The sequence below is a fragment of the Lampetra planeri genome, chromosome 5 (assembly GCF_965212315.1).
Source record: "Lampetra planeri chromosome 5, kcLamPlan1.2.h2, whole genome shotgun sequence".
In the NCBI taxonomy this organism is placed as follows: domain Eukaryota; kingdom Metazoa; phylum Chordata; class Hyperoartia; order Petromyzontiformes; family Petromyzontidae; genus Lampetra; species Lampetra planeri.
Window position 1 is genome coordinate 22,124,320 of NC_136111.1, and position 21,617 is coordinate 22,145,936.

At 49.4% G+C, this 21,617-nt stretch overlaps 1 protein-coding gene across 1 annotated transcript in view; it reads left to right on the plus strand.

Annotated features, from left to right (window-relative positions):
- The window catches only part of DEPTOR (DEP domain containing MTOR interacting protein), a gene marked incomplete at its 5' end in the record, with an annotated part of 43,939 nt that overhangs the window by 16,686 nt on the left and 5,636 nt on the right, over positions 1–21,617 (plus strand). The window contains 4 exons of the mRNA XM_078595021.1: positions 11,926–12,104; positions 14,383–14,506; positions 17,208–17,386; positions 19,768–19,959. Of these exons, the coding sequence (XP_078451147.1) occupies positions 11,926–12,104; positions 14,383–14,506; positions 17,208–17,386; positions 19,768–19,959 (674 nt within the window). The remainder of the gene's footprint in view (positions 1–11,925; positions 12,105–14,382; positions 14,507–17,207; positions 17,387–19,767; positions 19,960–21,617) is intronic.

Consider the following 21,617-nt stretch of genomic DNA (forward strand, 5'->3'; position numbering starts at 1 on the left):
GCACAATCTAGGCGAGGCCGCGGGTTCTGCACCGGACTAGGCCTCACCACGGTAATGTTCAGTACGATTGTATTGCTTCTTTCGCTAAACTCATGTACATAGAAAAATTATATTAAAACAATTGGTTTGGAAATATATTAATCATTTTGTTTGTGTGCAGACAACTTTTTTTTATTGCTTATTTCGCTAACCTCACGTAGATATAAGCCTATTTTTTAATTAATCATCTTGTAAATAATGAATTACTTTTTTTGTGTGCAGAGAGTAATATTCGTTGCATGGCAGTCAAACCAATATTTTTAATTCTCGGAGCTGGAATTAAGTGCCGAATCAAATTTTACTTGATCGATTTTTTGTTGTTGGTACAGTCATTGGTGACCCGTCATCCACTTCTTATACATCATCTTCTAAGTTAACTTAATTCCGAAAAAAAATACACGTAATGCTTTTTTAGCACTAAAATTAGATTTCTATAAACCAACCTCTGCCCATAATAATGACAAGCCATCAGACGACAGACGATATTTAAGGGTGGTGTGTGTTTCTCCCCAGCTTGAATATTGGCACGATACATTCTGTACATACTGTGTCCAGTTATTTTAGGCCACTGTAAAAGTTGTCTTGTGATTGGCCAATGAAAATTGATACAATTTTAGGTCTGATTGGTTCGTATATTTGTTTTCACATCCTAATGTACTTTGACGGATACTGACTAAAATTTGGCTTTATCATCACGACCTTTAAATAGTGAATATAGCATAAGAAGGGCGTGGTTAAGCCTTTTTCTGTATAATGTATATTTTCTTTTGTATGGCAAGGTTAATGGCGAGTTTGAGTTTTATTTGTAATGATAAAAGTTGGTGTCAAGTATCAATCTTAGTGCCATGCAATATGATTTCATGCGAGCAAGTCTAGCCTTATGAAGTACAATTCATTTAAAGTCTACAGCCAGTTGCATAAAGTTGCCTAATGTGATTTCCCCTGCCTTGTCTACTCTGCTTTAAATATCGAATGAGTTTGAAGCCCTTGATGACCAGGTGAGAGGCCTTTGAATCCAAAACGTCTTCTTTGCAAGGGTAGCCTATATGACGAAATCACCAGGAAAGCATCAGATCTAATCAGTTATTGCAAGCTAAGCAGTGTCAGCGTGGTTCGTACAGTCATACCTCGGTATACGACCGCTTTGGAATACGTCGAATTTGGTATACGTCGATACGACGTCTTGCTTGGGATATGACGCGCTTGCTAGAACTTGTATGGGTCGGGATGAGTCACCGCGTAGACCCCGTTCACGACTGAAACAAAGCGCCGCTCCTCAGTCTGCCTGTACAGTAGATCTCGTTCAGTGCACAACCCTTGCTCCACCAAGGTAAAGTGATGTTAAATTTAATTTTAGTTACATTTATTTAAATTTATTTATTTTAATTTATGTATGCATTTTAGTAATAAGTAGTGTCAAAATTATTTATAAAATCCCATTAATGTATAATATGCCATGTAAAATATCATTTCTTAAACTCTGGAACGGATTATTTCCTTTCCCTTTATTTCTTATGGGAAAAATTCGTTTGGAATACGTCATTTTCGGTATAAGTCCTACCTTCTGGAACGAATTAACGACGTATACCGAGGTACCACTGTACTTGTGTAATAAAGGACTCGATCACTGGGTCTGTCTCCGTTGTCCTTTATTTGGGTTCTTACACTTGTCCCACACGGCCCTCGCTCAGAGCCCCTCCGCTTGGCAACTCCACAGCTGCCTTCGCTCCCGTAGCCTCCTCGCTCCTGCAGCTCCGCTGCAGATCCCCTGTGCAGTCCTCCGGCTGCCCTCACTGCAGCTCCAACGCTGCTCCTCGTTCCTCCGTGCTCGGTCACCGCTGGCCGACGGTGCCAAGTCTTACTCTGCGTGTGTGTGGCGATCTCGCCACTCTCCAACCTCCGCCCTGCGTGGCCTCACTCTAACTATATCTCCCACACTCTCCCGTCTCTTCCGGTATCTCTCCCTTAAGACCTCACCCCTCTCTCCCACGTGACCTAACTCCTCCCCCCTATGACGTCATATCCGCGAAGCCGTTTACGCCCGCATTACACCACCCTCCCCCGTAGAGAAAATCCAGCCGACCTCGGCTGAACAATAACGAGACAAGTAATGCGAACGAACACAACCATCACACATTCAAGGACAACGAAGCATACAATAAATATAACAACAACAACAAAACACAACAGTAAAATTCAACGAAATGTAAGGGACTTTGAGCGCGTTCGGGTCGCCGGTCCGTCCCGGACGGGCGGCGGCCCTCCTGCAGACCGGGAACGTGACGGGGTTTTAGGAGCGACAGGATGAAGTCCTCCTGTCGCTATTGGAGGCCCGTCAACGTCCCGGTCCCGTGTCTCTGAAGGCCCAGCGTCGGGGGTGCGTCGCGATCGTGTCCGCGACGGGGTCGGAAGGGCGGCGGGGCTCGGAGTCCCCGCAACCGTGGTAGGCACACCCCGAGCAGAGTCTCCTGTCTCCAGCAATGTCACGGCCGGCTTGTCTGTAAAAGGCACGACAGGCGCTCTTGCAAGGTCAACAGGCACAGGCAAGGATGAGTCGGCAGCAACAGACCCCGGCAAGGCAACATCAGGAGATGACGCATCGTTTCGAGGGGCCACATATGGTTTCAAGCGCGACGTGTGAACGAACCAACGGCGAGATCCAAACCGAACACGCGCGGACTGTGGGTTGGGAACCTCGATGAGGCGAACCGGCCCTTGCCATGGTTTGTGTAATTTAGGAGAGGTACCTGGCCGCACCTGCGGGCAATGGAGCCAGGCCATATCCCCCACCTTCCAGGGGCACTCCCCCTTTGAGCGTCGAGCACACCGCTCGTTCCGGGCCTGGGCTTTGGCAGTAGCCATGCGGGCCCCTTCCCGCGCCTCAGTAACCCGGCGAACGGTATCCTGAATGTAATCAGTAAGAGGCTTAGCAGGTCCCCTCACTCCAGTTCCCAACTGCACATCCATTGGCGGCACGTTTTCGCGACCGTACATAAGGAAAAACGGCGATTATCCTGTAGCCGCATGCGGCGTCATCCGGTATGCCGAAAGTACCCCAGGGATATGCAAATCCCAATCCGATTGTTTTTCACTCACGGTGCGACACAACATGGCGGACAAAGTCCGATTTAGCCGTTCGACTATACCATCCGTTTGTGGGTGGTAGGGAGATGTCCGTATCTTTTTAGTGCCAAGAGCCGCACACACCTCCCCCAACAATTTAGAAGAAAAATTCCGGCCTTGGTCTGTGAGGAGCCTCTCCGGCGCCCCCTTGTCCATAACGTACCCGAAAAGAAAGGCGTCTGATAGACGCCGTTGACTGGTCAGGCAAAGGCCAGGCCATCGGCCAGCGGGAGAGGTACTCCACCCCAACTAGCAAGTATTCATTACCCTTAGCGGATGGCGGGAAGGGTCCCAAAATGTCCAACGCCACCAATTCGTTAACTCTAGACACCTGAATAGACTGTATGGGCGGCACATATGGTTGTTTAGGTGGTTTTCGCCGGGCACAATCGGGACACGCGCGAACGTGACCGACGACATCCGTTGTCATGCCGTGCCAAAAGTAGTCTCGCTGCAACGTCAATAGGGTCTTCTGCACCCCCAGATGTAAAAGCGTGTCCCCATGCAGAGTCCTAATCAATTCGTACCGCAAGAATGCCCGTACAACCAGACGCCAGCGTTCCTGTAACCCTTCCCTCCACATCAGCAGACCATCGCGGAGAGCGGTTTCCGGCATACCCCCCGTACCCAGTCCCCCACTCTTCTTCGCAGTCCGATTCCGTAACGTGACCAATGAATCATCCAACATTTGTTCCCGAATCCACACAGCCCTTGGAAGATTCAAAATCCCATCAGCCGGTCCCGGCTCCTTTGGAGCTTCCGGCACCTCGACCGCCAACGCAACAGGCTGAGGGGGTTGCTGAATCGGCGCACATCTATGCGCCCCAGACGCGCACGCGCAAGGGGATCGCTGCGGCAACCTAGAAAGCGCGTCCGCATTCGCGTGACTCACCCCCTTCCGATGGTGAATTTGGAAGGAAAATTCTTGCAGCGTGTCCAACCACCGCGCCAACTGGCCGGATGGTTGGTCCATCTTGAGAGCATACTGCAAGGCCGCATGATCCGTGCGTACAATAAACGAACGACCGTAGAGATACGGTCGAAATTGGCGGAGAAAGAAAACAATTGCCAAAAGTTCCCTGCATGTGACGCAGTAGCGGGTTTCTGCGGGAGACAAAACCCGGCTACCGTACGCCACCACGCGCTCCACACCACCTTTTGACTGAGACAACATGGCCCCAATGCCCGTGTCACTCGCGTCTGTATCCAGAATGAAGGGGTGATCGAAATCAGGATAATCCAACGTCGGTGCCGTAGCCAGTTGATCGCGCAGGCCCTGAAACGCCGCCTCTTCTGGCGGTCCCCAACCAAATTTCCTTCCTTTACCCGTAAGAAGGTGCAAGGGCCTCGCGATCGTCGCGAAATCCGGAACAAACCTCCGATAATATGAGGCAAACCCCAAAAACCGACGTACATCCCTCACCGTGGCCGGGGTTTGGCCAGTCACGGACGCATGCTGTCTTGTCGGGATCCGTGGCCACCCCGTCCGCACTGACAATATGCCCCAAATAGCGCACGGACCGTTGCAGTAGGTGACATTTCTTAGGCTTAAATTTCAAATTTGCGGAACGCATCCTGGCGAACACCGCCTACAACCGCAGTAAATGCTCATCAAATGTGCGGCTGAAGATGATAATATCATCTAAATATATCAGACATGTCTCCCACTGCAACCCCGTTAACAGCAACTCCATCAACCTTTGAAATGTGGCAGGGGCAGCATTCAACCCCATCGGAAGACAATTAAATTGGAATAACCCCTGCGGCGTACGGAAAGCAGTCTTCTCCCGCGAGGGCTCGTCAAGGGGAAGCTGCCAGAATCCCGAAGAGAGATCTAGCGTTGAAAAGAACTTCGCCCCCGACAAGGCATCGAGGGAGTCGTTCATACGCGGCAGGGGGTACGCATCTGCCACAGACACTTTATTCAATTTTCGAAAGTCGACACAAAATCGCAATTTGCCATCCTTCTTTTTAACCAAAACAACAGGTGCGCCCCATGGGCTGTTAGATGGAGATATTATGTCCGCAGCCAACATGTCATCCACTGCCCCTTGAACCTGATCCCGCTCCGCCGGACTCATCTGATGCGAGTTTAGCCGAATAGGGGCAGCGTCCCCTGTGTCAATATGATGGTAAAGCAACGAGGTGCGTCCCAAGTCCAAATCGTCGGAGCTAAACACATCAGAATAACTCAATAATAATTTACGAAGCGCGCAACATTGTTCACCGGAAAGGGAAGAATTTTCCCCACACAATTCGGCGATCCAGCGATTATCTGCGGCACCAGGACCTGAAACACCACCAACCATGACCTGGCTGCCCAGATGATCTTGTGCCGTAAACGCCGTAGTGGCATGTGCCACAACCGTACCAGCCGGCACACACATTTTCGGTACTTGCATTAAGCACCTGCAGAAACGGCTGCTGGTCTGGCCGGACAATAGTTTGCGCCCCAACGAGCGCCGCTCCGCCCGTTATGGTGGCGGACGGCGACAACAAAACCCCAATTGCACCCTGACGACCAGGTACAGGCTTCCGATATCGCAAGGGGATAAGCATCTGTGAGCCAGGTGGAATATCAACAGATACCTCAGACAGCGCCTGCACCTGCGCGACCGGAGCAGGTCGCTCCCAGGGCGACGGTAGAAATGTAATTTTTCGCCCACCCGGTAATTCAATGCAGTTTTGATTAATTCGAATTAGAATGGGCATCTTGGCCAGGAAGTCAGTTCCCAACAAGCATGGAACCGCGAGGCACCTCGAAATTAACACAATTCCCGAGGCCGAGACTCCCCCGATAGATATTTTAGCGTCCACCTGGCCCACAATGCCCATGCTACCCCCGTTGGCAGCGACGCAGGAATCATAAACCGGACGCACGGCCTCAGGTGGGATGTCCAACAGATGGAAAATTACATCCGATATAATGGTGGCGGACGCCCCGGAATCCACTAAAATACGCACGTCCACCCCTTGTATAGAACCAGGTACAGTGGACGAACCAGTAGCGGCCGCGACGACCCGCCGTGCCAATTTACGCCACTGCGTTACCGAGCGACGTGGCCCAGTCGATGGCCTCCCCCCGTTATTAACAACACCCGGATCGCACGACAACGGTGATGAGTGAGGTGTCAAGCCTTGCCGGGTGTCTGGTGCGCACCGACTTGCCTGTCCTGGAGGATCCTTCCGTGGCACGTCCGCTGTCAAGGCCTCCTGCTGGGGCGGACCCGGGACACGGGCCCAGCAGTCCCTGGCGTAATGGCCTTTACGGCCGCAGCGGAAGCAGTCGATGTCGTTGCGCCGCGCCGCAGGCCCCCCGTCCCGACGCTCCCGTGGCGGCGGTGCAGATCGCGGCCCCGGCCTACTGCGGGCCGACCACTGAGCAGAGGCGGCCGTCAGCTCCTGCGGGCCCCCCCCGTCAGGAACGTACACCGCCTTCTTGGGATCCCAACCCGCGGCACCTCCATCGACGATGGGCCCCCCCGTCCACGCCGTGACTTGCTTCCAACGACGCAGGTTGAACTGGGCATCAAGACATTTAGCGGCCGCCCGGGATGTGAGCTTTTCGTGGCCACACACCGGCATAGGAATCCCCAAATCCCGGGACAGCTCGAGCATCTTACCCAAGATGAGAGGTTCGAGCAGGTCAGGCTCCGTCTCCCGGTATGCAGCCATGGCCAACTCCAATACCGCACCCCTGTATGCCACCGGCGACTCCTCGGGTGCTCGCTGACGTTGAACAAACCGGCGATGAGCATCATCCGGTGGCTCATATGCATCTGCCATCTCGTCGAAAACTCCTCTCAATGTTTTCTTCTTCTCGGCCTTTATAGAACGGAAGAATCTCACCGACTCGTCATCGAGAAGAGTCGGTAAAACCTCCAATGCCTCAGCGTCCGTCCACCTTGCTGAGCGTACCGCCGCCAGAAATCTGCAGGCGAAAGCACTCCAATCGCCCCCGATGGAGAATTCTTTAACGGTCGTGAGATGACGACTGCGACTCCTTGTTGCACCGTCCTCAGCCGATGACTCACCAGGCGGCATATTCAAAATGGCGTCGCATCGCAACGTGTTCAAGATGGCGGCCTCTCGCCGCGGAGAGCGCAAGATGGCGGCTTCCCGCCGTCTTCTTGCCGCGTGGCCGATGGCGCCGACAGCGGAGGCAAGGCAGCAACCTGCGGACCTCCATCGGCTCTCCCCAACGCCGTCCTCGGCGTGACGAGCTCGCACAATTGCGCGAGCACGATTTTCAGCGTCTCCAGCTGCGCCGCCATCTGCCTCCATCGCCAATCCGCGTCCTCTGGTACAGACGGGTCCACCGACGCGTCGACATCTTGGACTCCCGGACCCGTACTCGTTCCCGGACGGATCTCCTCCACCATCGCAGGCAGGTCCACCGCCTGAGGAAGGTCGTCGTCGTCGGATGATGTAGCAGATGATGGCCCAGGAATATTCTTTCTTCTGAGCTGTTTTGACATGCCGTTTCACTTCTGACACCAGTGTAATAAAGGACTCGATCACTGGGTCTGTCTCCGTTGTCCTTTATTTGGGTTCTTACACTTGTCCCACACGGCCCTCGCTCAGAGCCCCTCCGCTTGGCAACTCCACAGCTGCCTTCGCTCCCGTAGCCTCCTCGCTCCTGCAGCTCTGCTGCAGATCCCCTGTGCAGTCCTCCGGCTGCCCTCACTGCAGCTCCACCGCTGCTCCTCGTTCCTCCGTGCTCGGTCACCGCTGGCCGACGGTGCCGAGTCTTACTCTGCGTGTGTGTGGCGATCTCGCCACTCTCCAACCTCCGCCCTGCGTGGCCTCACTCTAACTCTATCTCCCACACTCTCCCGTCTCTTCCGGTATCTCTCCCTTAAGACCTCACCCCTCTCTCCCACGTGACCTAACTCCTCCCCCCCATGACGTCATATCCGCGAAGCTGTTTACGCCCGCATTACACTTGGATAAGAGGCTGCCTGGGAACACCAGGTATTGGAGGTTTTGGCTTGGAAGGCGGTCAGGAGATGACAGTACAGCAGTGGTCTATTGCCGGACCCCACCTGAAAAGTCCGGAGACTCTTGCGAGGGAGGCCTTTCTGGTTACATCTTCTACTCTCGTATGGCTGATGAAGATGCGGAGCAGCAGCTACAATTTCACGTTCAGGTGGTCAAGCCAGATAAACGCGTCAGGAGCAGTGGTGTCTGTGTCGCTGTGATGTCTCCTTCGTATTTGTGGATTCGAGGCATTGCGTCGTTAATGGCCGTCATTAAAGCGAGTACAACATTAAATTACGAATGTAAGTTCAACCAAAACATAGCTGAACAAGACGATAATTAAGTTGCGGTTAAAACATTGCAAAACGAGATGTAATTTAAAACACAACAACAAGCTACGCAAACTTTTTGTAACTTAGTGCTTGTGTGCACCTCGTGCAAACCTGCATTGCAAATGTTGCAGATGGGACCGGGGTTAAGGCTGCTGGGCTTGTTTAGCAACGGATTCGGATTTCCTGGGGATCACCAGATCACCCTCCCTCCTGCTGCCACGCTTGTGAATAGTGAGTGTACATGCGGCTTTTCGTGGACCGTGCTGTGGCTGTTAGAAAAACCGTCTGCCGTTTGGCTGAATAGACTAAGGACGGGAGGAGCGATGGGTGAATCGGTTTGGGTGCGTTTAAGGTTAGCTAGGAAACGTGACTGCGTGCTTTTGACAGACTATATTAAGCCCTGCGTTTGTATATACTACTTTTGGTTGTCCGAGTGTGTATAGTATACACAAAGCGGCAGGCGCTTGCACAAAGACAAAGATCCCCCACATAGTCTGTAACAGATTGTTAGGGCAAGTGCTGTTAGTGAACACCTTTGAAGGCCGGCACGGCACACGAAGGGGTGGGTGGCCAACACCACGCCCGGCCGCCTTTGTCTCCCCAGCGGTGATGCACACGCACCGCATCAGGTACTTATTGGAGGCTGAGTCAACCTAGGGGAGGCCCAGGACTGGTTCGGATAAACGTCACCCATGTTGGCTCTGAGCGGGAATCGAACCCGGGTTGCCGGGTTTGGTAGCACAGTGCGCTAAACGCTGCACTGCCGCTCCCCCCATGCGTGCACACACACGCTCGAGTGGACACCCGCACACATTTCATTATTTATCGACCGTGTACAGCAGGTGAAAGTCTCGCTAAACTAAATCGAACAAAAGGTGTGCATGAATTGTGCGGTGTCGTATGTCAAGCCAAAGTTAAACGTACACTTTGTTGCATTTTCCATAACAATGACAGGCTAAACTGAGTCAGTTAATTGGGCTTTTTTAACATAGTTAAATGGGCTTTTTTAACATAGTTAAATGCAACTGAGCCATCAAAATCATTGAGGGCCCAGGTTTTAAGTTATAGAAAAAGTATAGGCTGGGTTGCCCACTCACCATCTTCCCCTTTTGCCTGGGAGGGTGTTGTTAGGAGCCTACTAGGCCGATGAATTCAACAAACATCCCAGTTAACTGACAGAAAATAAAACATTTTTAAAAAATACCCTAGGTGAGCGTGTTAATCACCTTTTATAAAGATGGGTTAACCGAGTTTACATATCATCGCCGAATAATTTATACTTGTATATAAATCAGCTCAAGTTTCAACGGCGTTTTGGCATTGATCCGCCAATGTCAAAGAGCATTCGTCATTGGTACCGACAATTTGAGGAAACAGGCTGTTGGTGTAAGGAGAAGAGCACAGGGCGACCACGCACCTCAGAGGAAAACGTCAGAAGAGAGGCGTTTTGGACGAATTCAACTATTGTCTCGATGTTGTCTGTACAACAGGTGGAGGGCACATAGAGCATTTATAAAATGGTTAGTAAAACTTGATAACTCATTAACCATCGTGAAATATACTGCTTTGAAATTGGGTCCATCTTTTTGAAACACCCTGTATATTCTCAGCAGCTCTCCCGTGATATCAAAGAATATAAAACATACAAACATTGCCATGACGCCGTGCGACTCCACCTGGCCAATCGTGTTGCGCATTGCGTTTGCAATCAGACAAGTTCCAAAAAGGCTGTTTCAACAAAGTTGCTTTTATTTTTGTCGACTCAAATGCAACTGTAATCCGGGATAGTGCTCATGCAGGATGATTGACGTTGGACCCACAAGCTGTACTCCGAGCCTTATGTTACAACATTGTTGTCACAAAATGGACAAGCAGAAATTGTAATTACAGATTCTACTGTCTTAGCAAATAAAGTTGCTGTTGAACAATAGTTTGTCCCGGCAATGACCCATCATAGTTTATCATTGTTATTTCACATGTTCCCTGCAAGTAATAGAAAATCCACTGATGTAGCAAAGTTTCTGAATAATTTTTTTCTCAGAAGGGAATTCTTGTAATTCACTGGGAAGACTTCACTCAACTCAAAATACATTTATATTATGATGCTTCTCATTGCCCGAAGCTCGACGATATTTCAACGTTGATTTGTATTGAAATCTTTGATGGTTCGCTGTCTATAGCCATTTTGAGTGGGGTTTTTTGTTTTGCTTATTAAACAATTATAGCCAATGATGTTTAAGTTTCACGTTGACATTATGCACATTAGCAGAATGCACAAACAACACACACCACCACTTGCCTTGATGTCCCTTTTGCACACGTAAAGAATGTTATCATTATTTAACATTTTTACCCAAGAAAACCTCACGCAATCTGAAGACGTTTCTGCTAAATTTCACAGCAGAGGGGGGGGGGGGGTAACAAGATGATTGCTGTGCATATTCCCAATTGTGTAATTTGCAGGTATTTATTTTGTTTAGAAAATTTAGAGCGTGATGCAGGCACATGGCGATGGCTTTACTCTTTGTTCGAATCAAGTAACGGGATCATTAACGGGCCCTGGGAAGCGGACAGCATGTAACCCCTTTAATTGTTAAAACCCCCAGTGGTAAGAACCAGAGTTGCCCTCAGGGCTCCAACCGTGAACCAGAGCAGGCCTCAGGGCTCCAACCATGAACCAAAGCGGCCCTTGGGGCTTCAACCGTGAACCAAAGCGGCCCTCAGGCCTTCCAACCGCGAACCCCTGCAACTACGTCGACCCAGTGTGCGTGGAACGTTCGGCCAATGGTGGTCCGACTGTGCGAACCACATGCCAACGTCAACGTTGGTCTGTTTATTTTGAAAATGCGCAACCGCTCGCCCGTGTTTCTCTTCATTACCTTTGCAGGAAAAAAAGGAAAACAACCAGCCGTCTGAGCGCAGACACTTCCCTGCCGCTGAATGGAAAACCGTTTGCAATGCTTGTTTTGACAACAGTGGGAGGTGGGGCAGGAGTTAGGAGGGTGGGATTGCAGTGCCAGATTAAGCTATTGCGAGGCCTGTAGCATATGTTATAAAGGGGGTCCCAAATAAAAAAAAACACATAAATATTAAAAGACACATTTTTTACTTACATAGTGAAGTAATTGTATTTTTTCATTTGCAATACAGCCAGATAATTTGACAAATCACTAACCTTAAACACCCAGTCGTTCATAAAAGTTGAAGACAGTATAGTACTATAGTAATAGAGCAAGTGCAGAATCACTGCACCTGAATTGATAGCTTGAAAAGCATTTAGTGCGGGTTCCTTGAAAGTGCGAGGCCCGTAGCATCTGTAGCTACTTTTGCTGCTAGGATAATCCGGCACTGTGGGATTGTGCGGAAGACTGATGCATCGTTCATGTCGCTGTGCCGTCCCCCTGTGCCCTCCCCTCCCCGCCCTCTCCCCATCGGCCCAACATGCGCCCAGGCAGCGCATGCACAAAGATAAAGTGATCAAGGACAGGCGCCACCACCTGCGCACCTACCCCAACTGCTTTGTGGGGCGCGAGCTCGTGGACTGGCTGTTTGAGAGCGAGGAAGTGGAGGACCGCCCCTCAGCGGTGTGCTGCATGCAGGTTCTCATGGCGCACAACATCGTGCACCACGGTTAGTATTTTCACGTCACGCCTGTTTACCTAGGTGAGCTTCGCTGAATCTCAGAAGGGTGCACGCGCCAAGTGTTTCATAGCAGTGGGCAATGCTCTTACGTGAAATTCAAATTGAGTCATTAGCAGGTGATTTTTTTCACATTGGGATGTTTGGTCAATACTCGTTACATTGTCTGATTTGTTTAGCTATGGGAGGAAACCGCAGAACCCAGAGGAAACGCATGCAGAAAAGGGGAAGAACATACAAACCCCACATAGAGAGGAGCCCAAAACGTGAATCGAACCCAGGCCCTTGTTGTTGTGAGATTCAAGTATAAGCACTGTGCCACCCTGCCACTCCATTTGTACATATCCTTTCTGTAACCAGTAGATGCACTATATATGTGTTTTAATATTGACCCACACCGCACGGTCAAACGGAGACCGTGGAGAGTTGTCGTGCAGCGTGGAGGGGATTCTGCCATCGTGTAGTGGTTATCACGCTGGACTTGGAATCCAGAGGTTGTCCGTTCGATGTATTCTCGCTGGTGTCGCAGTCGAAAGAATGAGCAGGTTTCTTAAATGCCCCTGCCCTGCGTCTGTCCGCCCAACAGTTCGAATGGGTTCACCACACACTCAGGACTCCCTTTTTGCCGATATCAAGATGATGAATGGGCTTTTTACCCTTTCCCGGCAAGATGTTCAAACACCAAATAGGCACCTATCGCAAGGGAACAAGTCTGCATTAACCACACGTGCTTGTGGTAAAACATGCTAACAAATGGGCTTTGATAATATTATGCATTGTCCTTGAAACTGATTGGCCTACACCAGAGACGGCCTCCTTTTTAAATCCTTTATATGAAGTTCGCTTGCTTGCTTGCTTGCGTGCTTGCGTGCTTGCTTGCTTGCTTACGACCGTGCAAATCTTTCGGTCGTTTTTTAACCCACTTCCCGTGATCCAATCGAGCTGACATTTTCCACACAGACTCGTTGTGCGTGGCAATTAATTTTCGTGAAAATTTTTTTCCAAAATTTTACGCTGTTTAGGGAAATTTTTTTAAATATTTTATTACCAATTGCTTAATGCTGGCAGACAATCATCTGACCCATAGGTGGCAGCCATCTCAAGCCAGAGGACGAGAGGACTCTAGCCGCCACGCATATAAAGGATTTATAGTGAAAAACTTAGTTTTTACGGGTTAATTTTTATGATCTCGTCTCACCAGCGTTAGACCAGCCTTTACACCTGTACCCTTGCCGGAAATGGCAAAGCCTGTTCATTTTTGTCGTCATCACCACACTCGGTTGATTGACAGCTCACGAGTGGTGGGCTAAAGTGTGGGGCCTAACACCTCGTCAAAGACGGTTGGCCGGCATGGAAGAATCAGCCAAATACCCTCTGCCGGGGTTCTTTTAAGCTCCCTCTATTGAAGGCTCTTCCGCTAGCAGTAGCCTGAGGAAGCATTTGCAGGGCTGCACCTTTAACTTTATGCGGGAAAAGAAACAAAATGATGAAGATAAATGCAGTAATACAACAGTTAAGGATGGAGGAGGTGGTCAGTGCGATGTGTTTTTGTTACTCTTTGGTTCTTTCGGTAAAGTCACGTAGGTATAAAATATAAAATAAATTAAATCACGACATTTCGGGCTCAAACTAGATTCGAAGGATGCTCCTCGTGATTATAAAGCCCCGCTATGGGATTCCTAACTCGACAGCGCAACTGTCAAGAGACCTTGGCAATGCAACACAAAATAAACTGTTAATTTCTTACACGCCTTGAGTTACGGCCAACTCGGCGACAGCCGTAAAGTGCAGTGACGCAACTGGCCTGTAAAGTGCATTGTAAAATTATCGTAAAGGTTGTACGATTGGTGTGCGGAATGGGAGAGTGATCGTGAATCTGTCGCCTCCGCAACGTCGGTACGCGCTCGTGCGTGCGCGCGTGTGTTAATCGTAGCCCGAATCGCGCTGCACTTCGAACCCGGCGACCCGAGTTCAATTCCCGCTCATGGCCAACACCGGTGACGAATATCTGAACCGGTCCTGGGCTTCCCCTATGTCGACTCGGTGTCAAATGACTACCTGGTGCAGCGTGTAATCATCGCCATTTGGGAGACAGAGGCAGCCAGGCGTGGTGCTGTCCACCCATCCCATCGTGTATCCTGCCGGCCTTCATACGTGCACGCTAACAGCACTTGCCCCAACAGTCAGTTCAGGCTACACGGGGGCTCTTTGTATTTGTCTGTCTAATCATAGCCCTGCCTGTTGCTGTGTGTGCCCCCCCCCCTCCCAGTGTCTGACGAGCACAAGGACTTCAAGGATGCCAAGTTGTTCTACCGCTTCCGCAGGGATGACGGAACCTACACACTCAACTACGGGGTCAGGATGTTTTTGCGGGGACAGCGTATCTTTGAAAAGCAAGTGCTGCCGCACCACTCGCTCGCACACGCTCTCACTCGCTCTCAACAGCGCAGGCCTGGGGACCACGTGATTTACCACCATTTGATTGGGCGGCAGTAAGGAGTTTTCTGGGTTTGATTCCCGACCATGGGCACCTTGTTTTTGTGTGGAGTTTATACCTTCTCCCACCCGTTCTGCGTGGGGTTTCCCTCCCGGGTTCTTCGGTTTCCTCCCAAAGCTCAAAACACATTACAGTGTAACTGGGTAATGGGCAAACATCCCAATGCTGTAAAATTACCCACAAATTGCTAATTTGGGATTGCACGTGGTAATACCTTCTGCGAATATTTGGCAGGAACCACCTTGAAATGCTTGAGGCTTTCCTGCGTAAACAAGTATAATCATAATAATACTACTGTGATGAGATCCAGTGTTATTATTAGGGAGGGCTGCAAGCAGCAGTGGAATGATGATGGCTGATAATATTGGCAATGAAGAAGGGACATTTACCAGAAACGTTGCCGATTAGATATTTTTAAATCCTTTATATTAAGTTCACTTGCTTGCTTGCTTGCATGCTTGCGTGCTTGCTTGCTTACGACCGTGCAAATCTTTCGGTCGTTTTTTAACCCACTTCCCATGATCCAATCGAGCTGACATTTTGCACACAGACTCGTTGTTCGTGACAATTAATTTTCGTGAAAATTTTACACTGTTTAGGGAATTTTTTATATATATTTAATTACCAATTGCTTAATGGTGGCAGACAATCATCTGACCCATAGGTGGCAGCCATCTCAAGCCAGAGGACGAGAGGATTCTAGCCGCCCGTTTCATGATGACGCAAATGTTGACTAACCACATGGCATGAAATCCCTGCCCCCACGGTGTATAGTGGAGACTATTTATAGAGCAGTTAAATTGAAGCCGCCAGGTTCTTGAAAGTGGTTAAACGGGTCAACGCTAGTGCCCTCGGGAATATACGGGGCATGTCAAGAGGTGATCTTACATATAAAGGATTTATAGTGAAAAACTTTGTTTTTACGGGTTAATTTTTTCATTTTCAGGCCCCACAGCGTTATGAGCGAACCAGTTGAGTTTTAATAATAGGGTTTTTCCCCTTTTTTTCTTTCTGGCAACAAAACTGAAACCTTTTTACAAGGATTCATGCATTGTGGTTAATGCAGACATGAATCTTCGTAAAAAGGTTTAAGTTTTGTTGCCAGAAAAAAGGGGAAAAACCATATTATTATATTTTGGTACTGGAAAAGGAGGTCTAATGATACAGTTGTGTTGTTATTTGTGCTCTCGTAGAGTAGACAAGGACTGGCGGTATGCCACGGCTACCTATTTAACCCCTTGTCGGACCTCCTGCCCTCATATCTATTCAACTCCTTTCTCTCGACAGTGCAGATCATTTGGTTCTTCTTGTCCTGTCAGCCCAGTCACCAATGCCTGCATGAAAATAACCCCATCACATAAAATTAGGTTAATTTGACAAAATTTGACAAAATATCACCTCGACTGTCATGCGACAGATGTTACTGTTTGCGGCAGGGTGGGTGGGAAAGTGTGATTGAGGATGTCCGGTAGCCTATGCTTTAATGTCACGCATATACGCCCCAGATGCGTGCCGCCCAGGTGAGCCACTGAATTATTTCTTGGGCTCTTTTAGCAATGCGTGCGATTGCTGGGAGGTTTGAGCAACCCATTTGGGACTCGGTATCGTTTCATTGTGCCGATGGTTTGGGGTGATCGGGCCTTTTGCCAGTGCAACTCCCAGGGTTTTGGAACAATCAAGAGTCGTTTGATATATTTATACGTCTGCCTTGAGAACGCACCTCTTTAAAACTGGCCTTCACCCCCTTAGTTCGGGCCGTTTACCCTGCAGGTTGTTTATTTCCTGGCCTTCCATACACGGCGGGGGCGCGTTAGTGAGATCTACGGATGAAATGTTTGCCGCTTTACAAGTTTGACAAATAACAATGTGAGGCGAGATGCGTTTATGTCGGACAATCGCCGCAAAAGTCCCAACAAACTCAGCTGAAAAACCAAAGCTCTCCCACTCCCAAACCTCCTCACGCACTGCCAGCTCACGATATGGTGTGCCTCCCGACGCTGGCTTTTAACCGGCCAGCGCTCTTCCCCTGTGACCGTGTGCTGGGGTTCAGGGGGCTCTAATAGCGGTGTCGATATCTCGTGTTTACCTCGCCCCCGCCATTATTCCACCGCTGCGCTCACGTTGGCATGAAAAACCAACACAGACGCACTTTCACCCCGAGTGCAGCACCTTAGTTGGAACGTCGCATATTTCTTACGCGTTGCACGAGCCACGATTTGTTTCTTCCTTGGAAGAAAAATTCTTCCATTGAGTTTCAAGTGAAGCCTCCCGGTAAGCGGAAGCTGCCTGATCGCCAAATACTGTTGTGAATTAAATTAGTTTATCGCCATTCTGTGTCGAGAGGGCTCCGTTTACTGCACACCTAACGCGATGCAACTTATAGCTGTTTGTCAAACCACTGCTGGGGTGAAGGCCTCCCCACGCCATGTCCTTTAGTGGGGAGGGGGGGTTAGCGCTGTGCAATAAACCACCGCTCCATGGCAGCACTCGTGTACACTACGTTAATTTGCAAATAAAGCGAGAAAACGATGATAATGCCATCTCCTTGTTTATCCACCCCTACCCCCACGACGTCCCGCCACCGCGGGCACCGCCAGGCTGCACAAACAGAATAGCCCGATGCTGCGCACGCGGGGCGATGACGCCTCGGTGTACGAACTCGTGTTCCTCGGCTTCCAGCTGGTCACCTGGTTGTTGTGGGAGAGCGAGGCGACGAACCGCGAGGATGCCACACAGCTGTGCCAGCGCATGTTCGACCATTACATTATCAGAAACAGTGAGTGCCCCCCCCTGCCCGCTTACCTCTGCCCTTCCCCCTCAACCCTTCCTCCGCCCTACCTAGCTACCCCCACCGTGCTGTCTGTAGCACGTTCCACACAAATCGACACCCACAACCGCTCTACCATGGAGCTGCCACCGCCCGGTCTGGGATACGACCGGATTCTTCATCAGCCCCGTGTCAAGAGGGGCACGTCCGTTGGTACAGGGGGTCAGGAACTGTGCTGCTCTGAAACGCACGGGCGAGGGAGGGAGGGAAGGAGGGAGGGCTAGGGGGGTAGATGCACATGTAACGCTGTTGGGGTGCGGTGTCAGCCTGTTGTTATTTACGTATTTATTTATTTTCTTCTGTATCAGTCGAGGGCGGGGTGGAGTGGTGGCAAAGTGATTCGCGGAGTGCACGACGAACCCGGCGCCCAGAGCTCCATTCCCTGCCACATCTGAGCAAGTTGTGGACACCACGCTGCTGTTCGAACTGCCATAAACCAGCGCGGTGAAGTCTGGTCCAGTGTAGTCAAACAACCCTCATGTCCAGCACGTCGTTGGAAAGCCTTCATCTAGCAGTAGACCGACAAGGGATGGGAGTTATTATTAATATTATACCAGTCCAAGCTAGCCAATACAGGATTGTATCTTGCATTTTTCTAGAGTTAGGTCACAAGGTATGGATTCACCAGGCTGTTGCGATCCATAATAATGTCACGTGTGCCTTTGAGTCATTCTTAATGAATGAGGCTTCTCCCTGGATATCTGTGAAAAGTCAGGTGATGTGAACCTAAATCCTATACATTCTTAGATGACAAAATTAGAGCTGATTTATCATCATTTGATGTCCTGGCTTGGGAAATTAATGGAATTTCGATCTGACACATACCCAGTGTGCCCCTACGGGATGACCCGCAGTCCAACTGCTGTTGCATGTGTTTGTTTTGGCAACCTTCCCTTTCGGCCTTTTGTTTATTCTCTTCACGTGGAATTTCAGAAGGACGCCCTGAAAGCTGATGACACAGACCTCGTGCTTGGTCTCTGTCGTCCCGTTGCTCTAGAAAACCATCGGATAAACACCGATGCTCTTGGGTTGATATAGAAATGAATTGGAGCCTGAATTATGATTACAGTTAAACCTGGGATTGCGAGCATAATTCGTTCTGGAAACGTGTTTTGTAATCCAAAGCACTCGTATATCAGTTGTGATCACGTGACGCTCGGCAGACAAAGCGTATACGCACTACTCGTATTACAAGACCTTGCTCGTTTATCAAATTAATATTTATTTACAAATTTTGCTCGTCTTGCAAAACACTCGCAGACCAAGTTACTCGCAATCCAAGGTTTTACTGTACATCCTTTTGTAGGGGGTGGGGGTTAAATTGGTGAGGTTAGAGCTTTGATGGCAAAATATTGCCAAAATTGAAAAAACACAAACATTTGCTGGACCTATCGTCATGCTCCGGTGAGCAGGTGAGCATTGGTCAGTACTCCACTCCAGTAGGCTCTGACCTGTTGGTAAAAATTCCACGTTCTTGATGGGCTCAGTTGATCCAAAACCCTTCACTTATGTTGAAGAATGTGACTCAGGAGATCAACGGTAAAAGGAATTGGTCCCTGTTGCTAATACTGCCTTAACACTTGTTAAACGTAGTAAAGAGTGCCTCAATGTATTAGCTCTGTTTAAGTGACGCACCTTGCCGCCATCCTCCCCCTGCAACACCACCGCGCATTGGTAATCGAGGAAACAGGCTGCAAGCCACTCGTTTCTCATCGTGCAGATTGCCTGCGGCAGAACATTAACTCAGCAGATCTTAATATGTCCTGGGGAGACCAAGGCATGACGCATCACCCAAAAGTTTCAGCACCAGTACCACCACCGCCACATCGGGGAAGTGTGCTGTCGAATAAGCACACGCACACAACTCAATCCTCACGCCAGTGTAGATCGTGCTAAGGGGAGAACTGGGGTGGGCATGTGTGTTTGTTTATTACGCAAGCACGCGGGTCTATAGCTGCACTACGGCAGGCACTACTGGGCAGGGTCACTGCTCATGCCAGGGAAAACTAAATCTGTCTCAACATTTGAGACGCGAGGCCAGCCACTTGAGATCCTTCGGTGGGGGTGTGCAAAGTGTCCAGCCAGAGCCGAGCACGACGAATTTGTCCAAAATCAGTACTCGTCAAATCGACTGTGGACGCTCATTCGTCATTGTGGCATTTGCTTTCATTCTATGAAATTCAACTCCCCCCCCCCCCCCATCTGCCTCCCTCCCTTACCACCCCGTCTGCCCTCCCCTTGCTGGCCCACATCCACCCACTCACTCACCCACCCACGCACGCACGCACACACCACCCTCGGCTGTTGGTTGTATCTGTGGCTCGCCGCAGTCTCCCCGGCAGACCAATTCCTGGACAGGAACCTGGTCTATTTCTTCCATCTCGACTTCCAGCAGGACTACCTGGTCACTGACCTGGTGCCCGGGATGCGAACGGTGCGGCCCAACCCCACCAGAGAGAGCCACATCATCCTGCGCAAGCAGTTGCTGTCGGGCCACTTCGATTTCTCCTGCTTCTTAATGGGTGAGCTCTGTGCCAAGGCCTCGGCTGTCTACTTTGAAAGAAAAAAAACCAGAAGGAAAATCTAAATTCACAAACCGTTGTGAATTTGGATTTTTTTTTTCTTCTCTTTCGCCCTGCTCAATTCTTATTTGTGTTGCGTCCACGAACAGATTACCCACGGTGCGCCCGAACTCGGCAGATGTAGGAAGACCGGCAGAGGTTGATCCTGGAATAGTGTTGGACGGGTGACCATAGTGTTGGACGGGTGACCGCCACACGCAAATAGGTCGTGATAGGGCAGATGCGGGGCTACTCCTTGGGCAGCAGAGGGCAGTGAATCAGATTCAGTTGCCACCCTGAACTTCATATGCTTCCGCAGCTGTGCTCTCCCCGCCTTCGCCAAACCCGCGCTGACCACCGTGGTGAAGTAGGGCCGAACCACCCCCATGACTGACGCAGAGTTTTGTTGGCCCTCATCCAAGCAGTGGATTGGCACAGAGTCGTATTATTGTTTTGTTGGGCCAGTTTATATATGGGTTGCATGCGTTTAATGAGACCTATATGCGTCGTTGGTTTGAATTTTTTTTTTAAACCTTGTGTTTTAGTTTTTTTTTCATTTTTATTAGCCACAATTACGAAAAAGTAACTGTCATGTGACACTTGGGACCTTGGTTAGGGTGAGAATCAAAGTATTTAGTGTTTCATTATTTTAAACATATAGCCAATCTACAAATGGCTATTGAGGAAAATAATACATAACAAAAAACAACCTTTTTGGCAAATCTCAAAAAATATATTGTCATCTGACACTAATCCACAGGGCTGTGTTTAGTCGATGGAATTCCAGTAACAATTGGCAAGTTATAATGACACAAATTGCAGTGTATTTTTAGAAAACTCCTCAAGCGATGTTATTATGGTTGGAAAACTGAAATATAATGAAGCCACTACAGAGAGAAACTGACTCCGTCTCTTGTCGTTGCTCACAACATGTTTGTGGCTGGTGGTGTCGTACATTCTTCTACCGACTTGTTGTATTCCACACCTTACGTCTTCCCCCTGGCAGACAAGTCTTCTAAAAATAAATGTATATTCCAGTTATCCCTGCGCATTCCTACTTACGACAATAATGCCATTTGCCCAGGAGAGAAGACTTTAAAATTCTCTGTTGTTTAGGAGGGAGTGCTGCAATTTTTTTGTTTGGCCAATTCCATGAATGAGTGTTTTACATTTTGTGCAGAAGATCGCAATCCAAATTGTTGTATTATGAGACTCATTCATTATTATACACAAGCATCATGTGTCCACTTCTGGCAGTAAAAAAAAGACATGTGACCCGCTCTGAGCATCTGCGCTTATTTTGCTCAGAGGACAAGGTAAGAAGCATTTCCACTTGTACAAGTGTGTAAAACCGGTCAGGCAGACCTGATCTTGCCGCAGTTGTCTCAATGCTTAATCATTTTAATCGTATAAGTGCAGCTTTCTCAGCGCTGCTCGGGCGCAAAATTCCGACGTCGCATTGCAGTGATGCCATTGGCACACAAAGTATGAAGTTAAAGTGAGCCTTCAAACACAATCATGACTCGTTGCGGTGCACGCTAAGTTCACGGTGACACGCGGTGCCTTTTCTTTCGCGACGCTAATTCATTTTTGCCTGTCCGGCTGCGTGCGTGGTGTCG